The 19,980-nt window shown below is 44.6% G+C and overlaps 1 protein-coding gene across 3 annotated transcripts in view; it reads right to left on the bottom strand.

Annotated features, from left to right (window-relative positions):
• The window catches only part of NXPE3 (neurexophilin and PC-esterase domain family member 3), a 32,314-nt gene extending 21,734 nt beyond the window's left edge, over positions 1 to 10,580 (bottom strand). The window contains exons 1-2 of one of the 3 annotated variants that reach the window (XM_050958786.1): positions 9,521 to 10,580; positions 7,306 to 7,525 (exon numbers count right to left, since the gene is read on the bottom strand). In XM_050958786.1, coding sequence (XP_050814743.1) covers positions 7,306 to 7,398 — 93 coding nt within the window. In that variant the 5' untranslated portion in view covers positions 7,399 to 7,525; positions 9,521 to 10,580. The other 2 variants (XM_050958775.1, XM_050958798.1) reach the window with 2 other exon arrangements.
• Positions 10,581 to 19,980: the final 9,400 nt, after the last annotated feature.

Genomic DNA, 19,980 nt, shown 5'->3' with positions numbered 1-19,980 from the left:
GGGAGCTCTGAGCCCGCCCCTCAGAGGGTCAGGCGGCAACCTGGAACTATAAAGGCCGGCCCTCAGAGCTCAGTAGGAGCCCAGCCGCTGGAGAGAACAGACGTCCCTAGCGGAGCCTGCGACTGGCAAACCCCTGCGGCCCAAGGCGGCCGCCCAGACTGGCTGGGCCTTCCCTGCGCCCGCTATCCGGAGGAGCTACTGGATGTGCCGAGTAACCCCTGCCGCCTACGAACCCATGCCCCGGACCCCCCGAGGCCAACCCCAGCACCCAGGTAGGGCCCAAGGGGGAGTGTAGAAGTAGCCTGGGGGCAGCCGACCCCAGTCTGGCTGCAGCACCCGCAAAGCCTACATCGGTGTGTTGTGGCCAGGATCCCCACTGACTAAGCAGTGGATCTTCGGCCGCTGCTAGGGCCCCGGGCTGGGATGCAGTGGAGTGGGAGGGCCTGCGTCCCCCATGCCACCCCAGTCCAGGGTGGCAGACTCCCCCTCTCCCTGGCCTGAGGAGGCTGGAGCCTGTTATTACTGCTCAGACCTGCCTGAGGGCCTGAGCATATTGACTCAGTGTTTGTGCCCCACCCTGACCTAGGGCCTGGGTTTATCTCTGTTGTTACTGCTCAGCCCTGCCTGAGGGCCTGAGCTCCTGACTCAGCGTTTGTTGCCCCGCCCTGACCTAGGGCTGGGGTTTAATACTGTCATACTACTATTGCTCAGCCCTGACTGAGAGCCAGAACCCAGATTTAGCATTGTTGCCCTGCCCTGAACCAGGGCTGAGCTGACCGGATTTCAGCCAGCTACAGCAAGGGCTACCAAGGGAGACCCCACAGCCAGACTAACTGCCCGGGATCAACTGTGTGTAGTGAGCTGGTGTGGCTCCCTGCCACCCGGAGAGGGTAGAGCCATGGCGAACTCTTGTACAGGCCCCAACAGTAAGGTAAAGATTCTGGCTTTGATTCTCCAGATCACTGGAAGCAGTTAGGCTAAGTACACATTTATCTCCAAATGGGCAAGACAAAACTCTGTTTTAATATCTCTCTCCATGAAACAGAAACCTGATTCCACACCAAACATTCCACTTATAGGGCTGAGAAAGCTATTTTGGATTTTTCAAAGGGATTTCAGCTCTGAATCAATGGAATGACAGCATAACTCCTTAAGCTTAGGCATGACCACATTGCACAGCGTCATTTTAGCATTCCTGGAGAGAAATCCCAACTAGAAACACTATGACCTGATCTACACATGGGGCTTTCAGCAGTGCCTATGCTCTTGCTTATCTGTCAAGGTGGCTGTGTGACTACTCTGGTGGCATTTCTGTTGTAACAAAGAAGAGCTGCAGCACACAAGCACCATGTGTACAGCCATTTGAACCTCCTGTATGCCAACAATACTAAATAAGGTATTTGTTACGTTTTGCAGATACATACTGGCATTAGTCAGCCTGTGGTAACAATCAGTGCACTACGCATTAAAGCTGAGAATACTGCACACAGAAGAAAGGCATGTTGTCCTTGTTCACCAAGGACCACCATGAGCCTCTAGTATGCAGTATCCTGGATGCCTTACCTCACAGGTTTTAAGTCACTACGTTTAGACTGCAGGTTTGTTAGACGCTTCTTTCAGAGAAACTCCAGTCTGACTCAAGAGTGGATCAGTATCCCAGAGAAAATTTTCCTCCTCTGCTGCCAGAGCTCTTCAAAGGCAGGTAACCTGAACTGATCACACTGACTCAAATGCTTATATTCCTCTCCTCACTACACCACAAAATAGCAGCATTAGATGTCCCTAAAACACCAATTATCTGAGTGGGGCTAGCCATTATCCTTCTCTGGCATTTGTACTAGCTATGAAAAAGGAATGGTAAATGTTATCTTATGTTTTCAGCTCTGTCTCACTCCACATACCAATGAATCAGGTTTACCAGAACGAATCAGTCATCTCTCATCTTCTGCAGAAAAGTTCTGGGGCCCCCCCGCACCCGACACCCCATTTGCCACAAAATCTTTTTCAACAAGCTTAGGAAGGTTTGTTATTAATTTATATATAGTGCCCAGGTGGACTTGATTTAATAGAGAATGTATTGCAGAATCCCTGCGTCAAAACTTTCACAATCTAATTCATACAGATACAATACGTGGTCCAACAGATAAAGTGACGGAGAAGCACAGATGGTCATTGAGGAAAGCAATATATAACAGTAAGACATTACAAAAAGTGTTCTCATAGACACACAGCAAATTGGGAGATGGGTGCCCCACTATGTGTAAATCCCAAGGACATTCCTAGCCAATCCTGAAGTGGCTCTGTTGGTCCAAGTACAATTTGATATGTAAATATTTGTTTGCCTGCGATAAACAAGTCACCACCGTTAAGATAATTATTTTATTGTTATATCTTCAAGAACCGCCTCACATCTCTTACTATAATGCAGCACTCAGTCATGGACCTTGATATGGGAGCAGCTCAGCCTTAAGAAACAAATAATCTATCAAACACCTGATGGGCAGCTCGAGGATTTAACTGAAGCTAAAAAGCTAGCTGAAAGAGTTCAAAGAGAAGTGACATTTCTTAGCATGAGACTATTAAACAGTAAGTGGCTTGCATCTGCATCCACATTTTAAACAGTAATCAATGGGAAAGGAGAGTTCCAGAATCTGATTCTCAAAAAGCTCCCTCAAACCAGATCGTTTCGGAGAGCATTATTCATTTGAAGAATATCAACATATAAACCTGTTCTAAACTGACTGGGAAGCTATGCCCCCAAAAAAGAAACAATGCAGCAGCACATGCATTTAGAGAAGTCAAGGACAATAAAAGAATCAGAACCGTTTGAATGTATGTGATATTGGAGTGATTTAATAGCAACATATAACTTGGTTGGGGAATGTGGGATTTATACAATGAGATTTATATATGAGAACATACCTCCCCCCCCAAAATATATTTGTGAATTTGACTCCCTAAAAATAAGAGTCAGAGCACATATTTCTAGAACAAATAATGAAAAATTAAATGTGTTCAGAGACAAGAATACCCCAATATCCTATTGTAAATGAAAAATCGGTAAGAGATCGCAACAGGAAACAAAAAAAAAAGAAACAAAGAAGATCACCACTTTTCACTAAGAGCAAATGCCATAGGAAAGGTACATTACACTCCCAAGACAGTCTGCCTAACCCACTAATTTGTAAAAATCAGTGGTGATGTAAAATTCCTATTTCGTAGGTAACCGAACTAGTTGTGAAGAACAGCAAAGGAAATCTATGGTGTCTTACTCAATGTCAGATTGGGTACCAAGTGTCCAGTTAAAGATAATATTTGAATTAGATGTTGTGATGTTGCACTCTATATGATTTTATGAAAGTATGCTGATGAGTGTGAACATAATGTAACTAATATATGCTTCATGGAAAAAGGTCTCTTGTGAGGTATCATTACAAAGCTTATAATCTACTGAGTGTGGTCATCCTATTTGTATAAATGTATCACTTCTTGTATCTGAAACTAGAAATATGAAATATAACTCTGAGGGCCTACTGTAATTATGCAAAGTGTGGGCCATTAATGGTGGTTTGGAATCTTCATGGCTCCCATCAACCAGGACAATTGACTGTAAATGGCTCTGTTTTACTTGTAAGTCTTCCTGTATATGTGTGTGCTGACAAGTGGGTAATGAAGTCTTACAGTGACATGTGATCATGTCATCTGAACTGGAATCCATCTTTAACCTGGTGCTTTTCCATTGAGAAGGAGGGGTGGGAACCCAGAGGAACAAAGGATCCCCGTATTATGCAAAAGATATACAAGTGGGTGGAACAGAACAAAGGGACAGACATCATGAGAAATCCCCTAGCTACCACCTGAGCTGGAACAAGGGCTGTACCAGGGGAAAGGACTGTACCCAGACTAGGAAGGCATCCAGTTTGCAAAATAAACTTATTGAAAACATCTGAGGGTGAGATTTTATCTGTATTCAGTTTTATTATGTATTAGGCTTAGATTTGCATGTTTAATTTTACGTTACTTGATAATTCACTTTGTTCTGTCTGTAACTACTTGGAACCACTTAAATCCTACTTTCTGTATTTAACAAAATCACTTTTTACTTATTAATTTACCAAGAGTATGTATTAATACCTGGCGGGAGCAAACAGCCCTGCATCTCTCTCTTTCAGTGCTCTAGAGGGTGAACAATTTGAGTTTACCCTGTATAAGCTTTATAAAGGATAAAATGGATTTATTTGGGATTTGGACCCCACTGGGAGTTGGGCATCTGAGTGTTAAAGACAGGAACACGACTTAAGTGGCTTTCAGTTAAGTCTGCAGCTTTGGGACATGTGGTTCAGACCCTGGGTCTGTGTTGGAGCAGACTGGCATGTCTGGCTCAACAAGACACGGTCCTGGAGTCCCAAGCTGACAGGGAAAGCAGGAGCAGAAGTAGACTTGGCACATCAGTTGGCAGTTCCCAAGGGGGGTTCTGGGCTCCAACCCGTCACAGACGTATTCAGCATTTAGAAACAGCTGTTAGTATATCTCCCCAACAAGATTTGACTTCAGCACAATCAACTGAAACAGTGTTAATTTCTAAGAGCCCTTCTTAAAGGTGTGTCACTGCCCGCTATAGGCAGTGCTTTGTAAAGCACAACAGAATGCAAGCTGAAAGGCTCGTTTTTTATTTTTGCAGCTGTTTTAGGGGAAGTTGCCAAATGCAATCATCCAAATATCTATGAAAACCGGAAGACATCTGCCTTGTTCAGAGTCAAGATTAGGCTGCACAGTATCTAATTATGAAAGGCAGTGCAGCCTCCCTGGCCAGAATCTTTAAACAGGTCGACTCAATGAGACCTCTAATATGTGCTGACTTTCAAAGCTGGAATACTTCAAAAACTTTTTATGATGCTGTTTTTATTCCCCATATGTAACAAAATGTCTCTCACTATTTGATGCTCAAAAGCATCCACCAAGCTGGCAAGCAACAAAACGTTTGCAACACAAAAGTTCTAATGTAAAACAAAATGAACATATAACTTCAGAAATATAGCAAACATTTATTGCAAAATGCTATTCAGTTTATGTTTCCTTAGAAGAGTATTACATATTCGGCAGATTTGAATAAAAGTTGAATAAGCATTTCTAATTATACCAGACTAACAGTTATTTAATATAAAAATTTCATTTTTCTTCAGCACCAGAAGCTTAAATTTCAATTTGCTGGAAGATTAACACTTTCTATCCCTAACTCTCACACACACACAAACCCCTTTGTGATAGCAGTTCTACTCAGTGAAATTAATGTATCTGAATAGCTATGTATGGAACAATGGAGGAAGGGAGAAAGAGGTGATGAGATAGACTGAACTTGCTGGAGGTAACTGATAAACATTACTGTGAAGCAATTCTAGATGAAAGGAGATTGGTCTACTCTCCTGTTTACATCATAACCACTGTCCCATTGGTCTTTCTATTGACCTCTAAGAGCTACACCTTAAACAAGAACAACGCAAGACATACAGACTTTCACTGGTAATATGATTTTAGTATGAGCTACAGAAGGACCTTTTTGGGCATCAGTCACACACACACACACAAAAGAGGTGGACAACACTCTGATAAGAAAGCGTTAGCACACGTAGAGCCAGAGAAAATGTACGTACAAGACCTAGACAAAACACGTGAAGAAAGAGCAGCGCAACAGAAAGTGGAGACATTATCTTTTAGTGGGGACCAATTGCCTAGAAGGTCAAAGCAGAAGTGCTGATACTACAAGAAGAGCTTAGTGGCAAAGTGATAAACAGTAAGAGCTGGCAGATAGGAAGACAACACAGCAGGAAGTTGATACGTAAAAGTAATTCAGTTAGTATTGTAAACTAAATGAAATAATGTTAGTTAAACCAGTTATTTAAAGTGTTAGAGGTTAATGTGGTTTGAAACTATAGTTTGCCTCTTTTATTTAGTCCAAACACAGATTTGGGGGGGGGAGGAGGGGAAGAGATATTGTTTATCATCTACTGTTAAGCCATAGTCACAAGCACAATATTACTCCTCAGGGAATTATGTGCCAAAAAATTAAAAATTCTGTGCCAAAAAAATTAAAATTCTGCACACAATGTTTTAAAATTCTACACATTTTATTTGTCAATAAATAAACGTGGCTCCAGCATGGCAGTGGGGAGCACAGACCACTGGCTGCATGGAGGTGGGAGATCACCCTGAACCCCCCACCTCCCCGGTACAGGGACTCAACAGTGAGGCTTCACCCAACCCTGACAGTGCAAGGGCTGGGTCTCATCCAGAAACACCCCAAGATCCTGACCCTCTGTGCCAGGCACACCAAGTATTGGTGGGCAGGCTCAGCCCAGGAGGATCCAAGCATGGAGGGGCTTAGTGGGGGGAGAGGTTTCTCTGTGGGGCAATCTGGATGCAGGCAACTCAATGGGAGATCTGGATGTACAGGGACTCATTGGGGGGTTTTGAGTGCAGGGGCAATGGGACTCTGCAGGGGATCCAAGTGAAGGTGGCTGGGGTTCAGCAGGGGGGGTCTGGGTGTGGAGAGATGAGATTCAGCGGGGAGGGTTGGGTGCTGAGGGCTCAGTGGGGGAGGTCTGGGTGCTGAGTGGGCTTCATGGGGTGGGCAGTCCAGGTGCAGTTGGTTGGAGCTCTATGGGATAGGGGTCTGGGTATGAGGGGGCTGATCGGGGGGTCCAGATGTAGGAGGATAGTGCTAGTCAGGATGAGGGTTTGATGGGCCTGCTTAATGGGGGAACCCCAGCTGCTGCCGAGGGGACACCACATGCCGGGGCCTGCTTATCCCCATGATTCCCCTATCCCCCTTTTCTTACCCATCTCAGCCCCCTCCCTTCACTCCCACTTCCCCTCCCTCGTTCTCCTCCTCTACCTTCCCCACTGCTTCTTCCTCCCACCCCTTTACTTCATTTCCCCCAACCCCCCTTACCCAGCCCCACAGCCAGCACTCACTGTTGCACAGAAAACAGGAAAGCTCCCAGCACACAAAAGGGGATCACAACTGGCACTAGAACATAGGAGGTGGCATTCAGTTGCAAAGCCAGTGGAGCAGAGATGTGGCTCCCCTCTGTTTCAAGGGGGCAATCCCCCTCTCAAAAAAACTGCACACATGGTCATGTCCCATCCCCCACAAAGCTCCCATTTGCTTCCTTGCTGTTTTCTGCAGGGAAGCACAGGAAGCAGGAGAAGGGGCATTTTCCCACAGAATTCCCATGAGTAGCATAAGCTAAACAGGAAGACTGTTACTCAACCTCTTCCACCATTAAAGAAAACTGCTTGACTCACCTCTAACTGACGAAAGTTGTAGACCAACAGCAGAAAAGCCAACACTGTCAGGATCATGCAGAAAACCTGTAGTCGACAGAAACTGGGCCACATTGTCCACTCATGTCTTTCTCAACCATGTTAGATACTGTCATGATTTCCATATCCCACAGGCACCAATGTCATCGTGTTTCAGTATTACATAGGAGATTCAGTTGACTTCTGCTTCATTAGTCTCTTCCTGTGAATGCATTTACAAGGATTTTAATAAGTCCCTAGATGTATTCAAGAGAGTTGGGTTTAACATTGAATTAGGAATGTCTAAACCAGGGGTCGGTAACCTTTCAGAAGTGGTGTGCCGAGTCTTCATTTATTCACTCCAATTTAAGGTTTCCCGTGCCAGTAATACATTTTAATGTTTTTAGAAGGTCTCTTTCTATGGCTATAATATATAACTAAATTATTGTTGTATGTAAAGTAAATAAGGTTTTTTAAATGTTTAAGAAGCTTCATTTAAAACTAAATTAAAATGCAGAACCCCCCGGACCGGTGGCCAGGACCTGGGCAGTGTGAGTGTCACTGAAAATCAGCTTGCGTGTTGCCTTTGGCACGCATGCCATAGGCTGCCTACCCCTGGCCTAAACGCTGAGCCAAGGAGAAAGGGAAAAATAGACTAGATAATATATTTTTATGGTACTATTATTTTACCTAGACAGTACTCACAGTTATGTCACTACGTTACTCCGTTCAGTGTTCAGACTCACCACCTTACCATAAAATCAAATTTGGCCACCTATACTTAATAGCATTACCCATGGAAGAGAATTGCATGATCTCTTGCCTGTAACTTTAAGTCAAATTACAGCACCTGCTCTCTGCATTCTTGACATGCTTTCAGTGCAGTAGCAGAAAGCAATTTAAATGGACATGAGCAAACAAGGCTCCAAGCTATATCCCACAGTTTGCTTACGAGTAAATACTGTGCAACATCCCTGAAGGATGCTTTCTATATATTTTCTAAACAAAACAAAGAGACACTTGATTGCTTTGATCCTGAAATCTTTTTTAAAAATACAAAGGTATAATACATATACATGTATAATTTAAATGGTATATATAGCAGGCACACACAAATGATAGTCATACAATAAATTGATAAGGGATTTATCATTCAATATGTTTATCGTGCACCTTTGACTGTATTCTTCCATCCCAACCACCTGAGAAATTTCAAAGGACTGCTTTAAAAATAAAAAGCCTCTTCGAGAAATGTCCCCCCAACAAATTCCTACTAGATTCCCCCACCCAAAGCTGTCACCATTTGAGCCCCAGTACAGTTAACGTTCAACCCTGGGCCAATGATGGCTTTTGCATACATAAATACATGTATAAGGTCCCATACTTTTCGCCATTGGAGGGATAGAAACAAATGCATTATTATACCACGAAAAAGAGGATATTTCCAACATTCTGATGGATGAAAAAGTACCACTTCCAGTCACTGAAGGGACCAAGTTTTGGTTGCAGCCTTTTGCAATAAGCTTTTATTCAGGGAAGTATGACAGCTTTCACAAATATGACTCAGCTAGTGTCTAATCCCATTTTATATGGACAAGGTCCGTATGTGCTGTGGGTGTGAATTGGAAGAAGCAGCCACTGCTGCTACCCATTTAATTAGGGCTTCAAGATTTATCTTCTGTTCTATCCCACTCATCGTTCCCAGAGCAAGCATATACATTCGTTGCTATAAGGATACACAGACAAATTTGCATACATCTTGTGTGCTGGCAGGTTTCCTCATTTGCACACAGAATAAAACCCTGCAAGAGGCTGCAAGTAAATCTCAACATCTGCAGTTGCTGGAAGCACCTTGCAAGGGAAACTGGGATGAAACTGACAGGTACCCAAGTGCACCTGCTAAAACGCATAGGCTTATAAATGGCAAGTCTGAGCTGAGCTCCAGAAGTGGCACAGACCCAGAAAGACCCTAGACATACAACCTCCAAGCCTACAAACCCCACTCACTCCAGCACCCTGCTACTCTCCTGGTACCTCATCATGCACCCTACCAGCTCACCGACTGTCACCCCCCACACCTCTCCTATCCCGCCCTCCCAGTACAGCTCTAGTCTCCCCAATACCAGCCAGTCTCCCCCATGACGGCCCGCCAGTCCCAACACCAGGCCCCCTGAACCCCAAGACCTCTACACCACCCCGCCCGCCCGCCAGCACGCACGGTGGTAACATGGGGCCCTTCCTAGAGTCTCCGCCGCAAAGGGAGGCTGCGCTGGACCCCGGCCCCGCTCACTCACCGGCCCCTGATTCCGGGGTCCCAGCCAGCGCCTTCCCCTGCCCACACCCCGCTCTTGCGCGGCGGAAAAAAACATTGGCTGGAGCCGGGCGGAGGCGGGAACTGGGCGGGACTGACTCTGGGAAGGAGACAGCTGCGGAAAGCGCGTCAGCATCCCCTGAACCCGCCTATCTCCCTTCCTCCATTACTGTGCACCACACAGCCCCTCTGCACCTTGTGCAGAGCCCGGCGCTCCTCCATTGCACAGCCGCCCCCGGGCCCACCACAGTGAGCTCCCTCGCGCATCGTCCGCCTCCGCGCCCCGCGCCGACAGCTCCTGCGCCTTGCACGGGCCTGGCAATAGTTGTTTTCCACTTGCATCCGCGCGCTGCCGCTGGGCTCGTACTGGCTGCCCCCAGCCGCTGCACGGTCTCCCCGGCGTCTTCTGCCCTCCGCATCGTGCATCTGTCCCCAGCCGCTGGCGTTCTGCACGGGACAGCTCCGTTCCGCTACACGGCATTCCTCATAGCCCCTGGCGTCTAGTCCTGGCTCCATCTGCCCTTCCTTCAAGGGTTCTCCAGCAGCCACGAAAAGCGTTTTTCAGGGGCCCTGGAAAGCTGTTTCTGTCACAAGAGCGTAGGATGGATCAGAGATCAAGCACTGACATCTGCAGCTACGTGCAGCCCTGCAGTCCTTTAGGATTTATTTAAATCTCAACCAGGAATAAAAACAAGCCCATATCTGAACCCTGCAGGGCTGCTTCGTGTATTTCTTTCCCCTATGTTTCTGTGCTGCGAATTCAACTGCAATGAAATACGCAGATGCAACAGAAACTGCATATTCCTCTGACGTTTAGCTAACATAAATCCACACTTCTAGTTCCAAATTTGCAAAGTGACCTAGCGGGAGGGGAGGGGCTGTAACTAAGGCAGGAAGATTTTGTGAAAGCTGTCTGACCCCCCTTAATAGATTACAAGCGGCCAGTAGGTGGGAGGGGTGAGTACTGCTCATGGACACAGTAGCCTGAACTTTTTCACTATCTCTTTTCCTCTACCTCAAAGCAGGAAGATCCTGCTCCAAACCAGTCAGTACTAGCCAGATAAGGGGAACATGAGATTTTACACTTACCAATCAAGTATTAACACGCAAGGGTCTTTGTCTGAATGTGTATAAAAGGTTTGTGAAATTTGTGTAAGACAGAGTCTTTTGTACCAAGGTACAGGCTCTCCTTTTTCTGCAGAATAAAGCATTTTTCCTTATCCCTGTCAGGCTGTTAATTGGCTCTCAGCTAGCCAAGACCCGATATTTCGGTAACAATTTGGTAAATGGGAATTCCTACATTCTAGAATAGAAAATAAATAACAGATACATAACAGGAGAGGAATGAAACAGCTAAAACCACCCTCTTCAGGCAAAAACAACAGAGAGTCCAGTGGCACCTTAAAGACTAACAGATTTATTTGGGCATAAACTTTCGTGGGTAAAAAAAACTCACTTCTTCAGGTTTTTTAGCCATGAAAGCTTATGCCCAAATAAATCTTATAGTCTTTAAGGTGCCACCAGCCACCTTGTTGTTTCTGTGGATACAGAGTAACACGGCTACACCCTGATACTTGACCTCTTAAGGCAAGTATATTTTAACTTTTCTATCTTCCTAGTAGTCACATTCAATTTCCCCCCACCCCATTTAATAACCAAGCAGGAGCTGAAGTCTCTGGGTCAGATTTTCAAAAGAGCTCAAAGCCACAGTTTCAGGTTCTCAGCATTCACAATTCAGGCCAGATTCTCCAAAACTGTTCAGCACTCAGTAGCTGGCATTCTGACACTTCAAAACTTGGCTATAAGAATCAATGTGAGCAATTATTTTAAAAGCAGCCATTTATGTAGGTGCCTAAATGGGAGCTAAACTCTTCTGAAAATCTGACTGCAACTGACAGTGAACACTTTTTGAAAATGTCACCTTGTGAGAGACTTATAAAAGAGAACCCTAGTGTGAGAACATTTAAGAGCCACCACCCTATTGTGCAGTCCTCAGTATCCATTTCCTGTTGAAGTGACATTGTTAACAAGCACTTCTTTTTCCCCCAAAAAAAATAATTTTTATTATCAATTTCCACACATCCAGTTTTTTTCCCCTGTAATAAGCATGTTCAGCTTACATATGAAACCACACCAGAATAAACTGAGGGAAGCATTAACATTTGTTTTGTTGATAGTGCAGCACAACTTTGGAACACATTCTGACTGAAATGGAATGCCCTTAGTAAAGTTAAACCATACAAAAAAAAAAGAGAGAGAGAGAGACAATAGAGAATAGAGATTTTGAAAGGAAGAGTTGGCAAGATGTAGCGATACCAGGAGGCTGATGGCTACACTCGAAACTTCAAAGCGCTGCTGCGGGAGCGCTGCCGCGGTGGCGCTTTGAACTGTGAGTGTAGTCACAGCGCCAGCACTGGGAGAGAGCTCTCCCAGCACTGCACGTACTCCACATCCTCAGGGTATGGCTACACTTACAGTTGTACAGCGCTGGGAGTTACAGCTGTCTTTGTACAGCTGTGTAGGGAAAGCGCTGCAGTGTGGCCACACTGACAGCTAGCAGCGCTGCAGTGTGGCCACATTTGCAGCATTTGCAGCGCTATTGGAAGTGGTGCATTGTGGGCAGCTATCCCAGTGTTCAAGTGGCTGCAACGTGCTTTTCAAAAGAGGAGGGTGAGGGGGAACGTGGGGGAGAGAGAGAGAGAGAGTGGATTTTTATCTGTCAGCTCCCTGCCTTGCAAGTTCTAAGGACTAGAACATACACATCACCAACCTGCAATCAATTTAAAAATTTCGAGCCCTTCCCCCACCCCTCGCTTATTCACTAAATACAAATTATGCACTCCTAAATAGCCTTCAGCCCAGGGCCGTAGCAACAAAGAACGTGGCCCCCTCCGAACATATGTCCGGGGCCCCTTATAATGCAGAAACTGGAATGTGGTATTTATTTTATACAATATACAGGGTTTATTATGTATACATAGGCCTACAGTGTACATGTATTCCGTATTTACGCAAAGTGCTTCTTTCGAGCCTTGTTCTCCGCAAATTGGTTAATCAATGCATCATAGTCCAGAGATCTGGCAATCTTGTTTTCGATTGAGATAACTGCAAGCGCAGAAAGCCTGTCATCTGTCAGGGTTGAGCGCAGGATATTCTTGATCAGTTTCATTCTGCTGAAGCTCCTTTCAGCACCAGCGACAGTAACTGGTGTGGTAAGAAGAATTCTGATGCTAATGCAAAGGCTGAAGGCTGTTCTTGTATATGTATGTTAAAAAACTGTTTGCCGTGACAGGTCCTCTCTCTTTCTCGATGACATAAATAAAACGATTCAATTCCATTATGAGTTCGTTGGCATCAATGTCTCCCATTTTTCTTTCAAAATTTTTGCTGTGATTCTCCAGTTCATTTTCTCTGTGACACTGCTTCAGGCTGTTAGCGTTGTACAGAAATCCAAACAACTTATACCACTCCACGAGTTGGTCAAATCGCGACGAAACAGAAGATATGGCCTGATCAGTGAGAACAAGAAAGAACTGCAGTTTGAATTTTTATTCGGCAGAAAGACGACTCGAATCATCAGCACATTCGTAATCAAACATTCTCTTCTTACGTCGCACCCTGGTTTCTGGAAACACCTGCTCAATACCCATATGCTCTGCTATTTCACGTGCATTTGTGACCACAGAGTTATATCCTGTATTTCAATAGTCTTCCAAAAACTTCATTGTAGCACCGACTTCTGCCTGCAGTACGTCAATTGACACATCTGGTGACTGAATTAATTTGCTGGTTTTATTGACGTGAAATTGTATATTGTACCACGTGTACACAGTCAAAACAAAAGGCCACGTAGTAACATGGTCTAAAAGCGCACCGGCTTCTGTTGCTGTATTGCCATCTTTCTTTTCGAGCGCATATTCTCGCAAAGATGACAAAGCATTGCACAATTTTTCAAAGTGATAACGCAATGGCTTCACAGCATCAATTCTCGACTCCCAACGAGTGTCCGATAACCCTTTAACAGATATTGGCATATGTTCTTGAAGTATATCCCAACGTGAAGGTGAAAAAGAAAAGATAACGTATATTCTGTTAATCAGACCGAAAAAGTCAAAGGCATATTTCGATGACTTTGCCGCGTCTGAGATCACAAAATTCCAAGTGTGAGCTCCACATGGTACATACAAGGCACGGTCATTTATTTCTAGCATGCGGGCTTGAACTCCTTTATTCTTTCCTCTCATATTTGCGCCATTATCATAAGCTTGGCCTCTCATGTCAGCAATGTCTATTCCTAAGTTGTTTGCCTTTTCAAGAAACGCTTCCAATAAGCCCTCGCCAGTTGTATCATGAACATTAAGAAAACCAACAATCGCTTCACGAATATTGACACTATCTTCACCGTTGCATTCAACAAAGCGTAACACCACAGACATCTGTTCTTCATGTGACATGTCGGGAGTACAGTCCAAAATAACTGAATAATATTTTGCTTTTTTAAGCTGCGCTATGTTGGCCTCTTGAACGTTACTGGCAACAAGTTGAATCAGCTCGTTTTGGATCTGTGGACTGAGGTACTGAACATGTGTCTCTGCCTTCTTAATCCTCTGTAAAAGTTCGCTGAGGACAGTATCATACTTCGTAAGCAATTCAAACAGTCCCAAAAAGTTGCCATTCGAAGGATCGCTGAGCTTTTCATTACTTCCTCGAAATGCCAAGTTTCTTTCGGACAAGAAAATAACGACATCAACCATGCGTTTGACAATATTTCTCCAGAAATCTCTTTCTTTCAGAAAAGCCTGCAATTCGAGTTGGTCAATAGATGTACAGTTTACTACGCCTGACCGAAGTCAAACCATTTCACCATACAGTCTTGATGTCCTTTGCCTGTTTCATGCTGCTGAAGTCTTTTTGACAGTGCTTTCCAAGCAGATGTTCCACGACGTAGCGGTATGTCACCAGTGCCAAATAATTTACAACAAACACAAAAAATGGCATCTTTCTGAACTGAGTACATTAACCATGAACGTCTTATTTTCTCACCATTTGCCATGGTTCAATAGAAATGAGTACTTGTGAACCTCCGTCTCTCCTCGTTAAATGGAAATTCGTAACTTTCATTCTGCTGCGGTGGGCCACGTGCAACAATGTCACACATTTGCCTGTTCAATATTATAGACAGCCAATCTCCTGGATCATCAGTCAGTGGTTCAGATTCAGATACTTCTTTCCCGGCAGCAGCTGGAATATCTGTCACAGTTTGTTTGATAGAACAACTGGCTTCATCTTCGACCTCACTTGAAGCACTTCTGGATACTTCTAGATATGATTCGTCGCTGCTAGCGCTGTCCGTTTCATGTGCCTGTACCTGTACGTTGGATTGCAGCGCAAAATACGTTGACAACTTTGGAATTTTCTCAAGTTCCTTCTCGGCATCTTTTGCTGCCTTTCGTTTACTAGCTCCGCTCTTATACATTCTCTTAGACATCACAAAGCACGCTTCTGCGTTGGAAACGATAAAAAACTAAACAACTAAATTAATAACATTTATCTGCCGACCGCCATTATGAACGCAAATACACATTCTTTGAATGGGTCCAACTAAAATTCGAAACTGACCGACAGACAACTGATGTAGCCAATAGCATTGTGATGTATCATAATGACTTCATGGTTTTGTCAGTAAAACCGACATGGATTGTGCAATAGCGTCAATAAATGTCACTTACCTAGTTATACCTTACTTTTTTTTGCCACTTTTAGGGGCCCCCTTCCTTGCGGGGCCCCCTCTGGTCGGAGGGTACGGAGGGCGCTCGCTACACCTCTGCTTCAGACCACATAAGCAGCTGCTCAACACCGCTCGATCGAGCAAACAGGAGCTGTGTTTGTTTTTTAGATAAGCAGCTCGGGGGAGCTCGGAGTTCAACCATTCTTCTGGTTTGTTGTGAGCAGGCATTCTGGGATACCTCCTAATACCCTGGAGACCAATAACAGTGCTTTTGGTGGCCACACTTGATGAGCAGCGCTGCATCACCAGCGCTGCAATTGTTACACCCCAAGCAGACCAGGTGTACAGCCAGCGCTGCAGCCAGGGAGTTGCAGCACTGGATGTGCCTTGCAGGTATGGACAGTTACTAAGTTGCAGCGCTGTAAACCCACCACCAGCACTGCAACTCTCCAGCGTAGCCAAGCCCTCATGGGGTTTAGCTTGCAGCGCTGTTTATGCTGGCGCTTTACAGCGCTGTATCTTGCAGCGCTCAGGGGGGTGTTTTTTTCACACCCCTGAGCAAGAAAGTTGCAGCAAAGATGCAGAAAAGAAAGCTCTCACACCAACAAAGAGGAAATGTGGAATGGGGTGTAGAATAGGATATACATGTTGATTTAATCTGAAAAGAGGTCTATATTTGTTCTCTATTTTAAGATCTAATTATTATTATATAGCAATGGAGTTGTACATAGAACTTTACACAAAATTAGAGATCTTTATTGTTATGGTTAAATCTTGTTAGATTCTCTTTAGGTTTGGTGTTAGAGATTTAGCTAAGAGAGTCGAGGGAAAGATTTGACACGGATTTCATAGCAGATGAGGTGAGGAAGGATAAATCAGGGATAGCGGCTAATGTGATAAGTCATTGATGATTCAACATGGAGAGACATGAAGGATCAATATTAAGCATTTTTCAAGCCCTGCAGCTTTTGTAAGTTGTTTTACCCATTCAGCCTTTGAATATAGACTGCCACTGTCAGAAGACTAGATACTGAGCTAGATGGACCTCTCGTTTGACCCAGTATGGCCATTCTTATGACTTATTAAAGTCTATTATAACACTAAAGCACAATGCTTGCTATCACTATTACATCTCACTACCCAATGATCATTCCTATCGCATTTATCAATTTATTCTAAACTGTCTACAATATTGGATTTATAGGAATGTATTTTTATGTGTGTTTTTCCCCAAAAAATGTAATATAAAGAGGCTGTCTTGGTACCTAGTGAGGACGTAAGGTTGGAGAGCACAAACCTGCAACTATTATTCATGCACTAGTCACTAGATTGTGAACATGTTAGGACAAGGCCTGTATTTTATGTATTTGTGCAGATATGCTCAACAGAGCCTTGATCATAATTAGGGCTTTTTGATGCTACCTCATTACAAATAAATGAGTAATTGGGACAACTCATGTATGTAAGGATGTTAACCTCCCCACCGCACACACATGTACGCGCTCTCCTATCTTTCCTTGCATAGATCCTGGCTTTGTGCAGGGCACCCATGGAAGTACTGACTCCCTCTCCCTGAATGCTTTTTCATGAACAGAGGCTGATCCATGTAAAGGATCATGATAGCAGGCTGGACTTACCGCTGGTGTCCATTCCAGAGTGCAGTTCTGATTTTTTTTTAAATACAGGTTTTCCTGCCCCTGCCAGCTTGCCCCTACACCTGCTGGTATGACCTTGCAAGCATGGGGCACAGAATCCTGCATTGTCATTTTCTTTACAAAGTGTTATCCTTCATGCAGCGCGACCTGACACACACCATACTTGTGAGGTCATGCCATGTGAAGGATGCCATGTTGTTTTTATATGAAATGGCAGTAAACCACATTCAGGCCCCACTTCACCAGGTGAACTTCTCCGATAATGTGACAACTAGCCTTTGGGTGCATGACAAATCAGCCCTTGGGCCAGATCACCAATTTGGTTCACCCCCTTCCAGGATAACAAAGTCCCAAGTGATACGAAGAATCCCACATCCTCACAAAAGGAAGGGTCTGCAGCCCACCTCTGGACCCTGATGGGGGGGTTCACCCTTAGCCGGGGCTCTTGATGTCTCTATCCTTTCCTCACTCCTGAGAGGAAGGGTGGAAAAGACAGCCATTGTTCAGGAGCTCTGAGGAGATGTCTATCCTCCTATGCTGTCTGCACCTTTTTGAGTTACAGGCAAGTCGCACCTTAGGAGCATTTAACATGCGCTAATTCAGCTTTGCGTGGTCGGCAAAAACAGGGAAAAAAAGAAAAACAACAATATAAAAACTGCATCTGTTGTGGGGGTGATTCCGCCCGCCATTCAACTCAATGAGTGCTTCACTACACGCTGTTTTCGCTTTATGCACTAACCGTAGAACGGAACCGCCGCGTAAGGTGAGACTTGCCTGTATCTGGCTCCTTCCTCCACCTGGAGCGTGTGTGTGTGTGTGGGGGGGTCACATGGTCTCACAGCTGCTCCTTAGCCCCTTCATACACCTCATCACAGGACACTTTACAGAATGCAGAGGTGGGAAGTAAGGAATGGAAAGAGAAGGATTTAATCTATTTATTAGAAATAGCACAAAATTTGCTATATTTTATTAACCGAGTCTTCTTGTTCCTTGGCAGATTCATGGTTTTTCCTTACAGCAACAAAACTGCTACCTATCAATGTTACACACTGAGCTCTTGATAATCACAACATTCTGTGTCTCCCAACCACACAAAAGAAGTACTGTCCTTATACTCAAAGTCATTCAGAGCCCTACAGAGTGCACACACTATTGCAACTAAATCAATGTAGCAAATCTCTAATGTAGATACACCTTCAGATCAGTAACATACGTAAACTAAGGACCATTAGGGATGTGCACTGTTCCAACTACATAGGAGTACTTACATCTGTGTAGTTACACCAATGTGAGCTTCCCTATAGAGCAGTGGTTCTCAAACTGGGGTTCGTGAATCACTGGGGCAGGGGTGGCCAACCTATGGCTCCGGAGCCACATGCAGCTCTTCAGAACCTTGTATAGGCACCAACTCCGAGGATGGAGCTACAGGCACCAACTTTCCAATATGCCAGGGGGTGCTCACTGCTCAACCTCTGGCTCTGCCCCCACTCCACACCTTCCCACCCACTCCCCTGAGCCTGCCATGCCCTCATTCCTCCCTCAGAGCCTCCTGCATGCCACGAAACAGCTGAACAGGTGGTGTGGGGCGGGAGGGAGAGGCACAAATCGGCGGGGCTGCCGATGCGGGGAGCTGATGGCAGGCTGCTGACATATTACTGTGGCTCTTTGGCAATGTACATTGGTAAATTCTGACTCCTTCTCGGGCTCAGGTTGGCCACCCCTGCCCTGGCAGTTCACAAAATGTTACAGGGAGTTGTCAGGGAAAAATTCCCTAATGGCGGACAGAGCTGTCCATAGGGACCCCAGGCAGCATGGCACCAGCATCCCGGAGCCTTGGGGATTTCCAAGAGCTAAGCAGTTCAAAGCAAGCATATCTATCATACTGAAGATTTACACTTCAAGCCTCATTTTATGAAATAGAAAGGGAGGTGGATATTTTTTGCTGTTTTTAAAATTAAATAGGCTGCTAGTGTTTGTTTTTAAATTATGAACAAATTTAAGCTTTGTTGTAATGTGCATTGTTTGCCTGGACTGCTCAAGACCCAAATGCTCGTGTAGGAGGAACTCTGTGATTTGGCTTCTTAAATACCTTCATGCTGTTTCACATCTGATATTCCTTGATGAAACATAGGAGCCAGAGGTGCCAGTATGGGGGAGGGGGCACGAGGGTCATGTGCCAGTGGCGTGCCCCCGCACAGGTCCCTCCCTTTTTTTCTGTGCCCCCCCACACTTTTCTGACAGGGCCCACCAGGCCCCAGGGCCTTTGCCCTTGCTACTCTTTTTTCTACTGGCACCTCTGATAGGAGTCTTGTCTTATAACAGGCTTAATCAAAAATGATACAAGCTATAAAAGTGAGATCTCAGAAGAGTTGGTATTTTCATAATGTAATAAAAATACTGTAATGATAAATAATAATGAATAGTGTGTAATAAGCATGTCATTAAAACAAATTTTATATTGCCAAGATCACTGCTTTTATAATTTATGCTGAGGTAAGGGAGAAAATCCATGCAATATTTTAGTGAAAGGGCTTTGCAGGTTGTTAAAGTTTGGGAACCACTGCTATAGAGGAAGGCCTGCGAGAAGGGAATTTGCAATCTAGCTCAGGTTTCTATTGATTTACCAGATATTTAGAAAGCAGAAAAGTGAGACTTTTAAAAAGAAAAATCTACTGCTCTCAGCAAGTTTGAACAGTTGATTGCTATCCACAACAATTACAGCAGCTACTTTCTGCATGCAGTTAGTCATAGAATTGTCTCTCTGAAATAGCCACACCTATGTTTTCCTGCTGTGGCTGAAGATTAAAATGTCACTTTTATAAACATGAAAGTCAAAATATGGACATGACTGATACTGGAACTGAGCAGCTGCAGTATTAAAGCCACATTACTTATATTAAATATGGCATTCAAACTCACCCCATACACATTCTAAGAATCCAACAGGGGCTCCCAGCCAAGGCTTTAGGAATACCGAAAAAATG

The sequence above is a fragment of the Gopherus flavomarginatus genome, chromosome 1, assembly GCF_025201925.1.
Source record: "Gopherus flavomarginatus isolate rGopFla2 chromosome 1, rGopFla2.mat.asm, whole genome shotgun sequence".
NCBI classification, from domain to species: Eukaryota; Metazoa; Chordata; order Testudines; family Testudinidae; genus Gopherus; species Gopherus flavomarginatus.
This window is presented reverse-complemented; position numbering and strand designations above follow the sequence as displayed.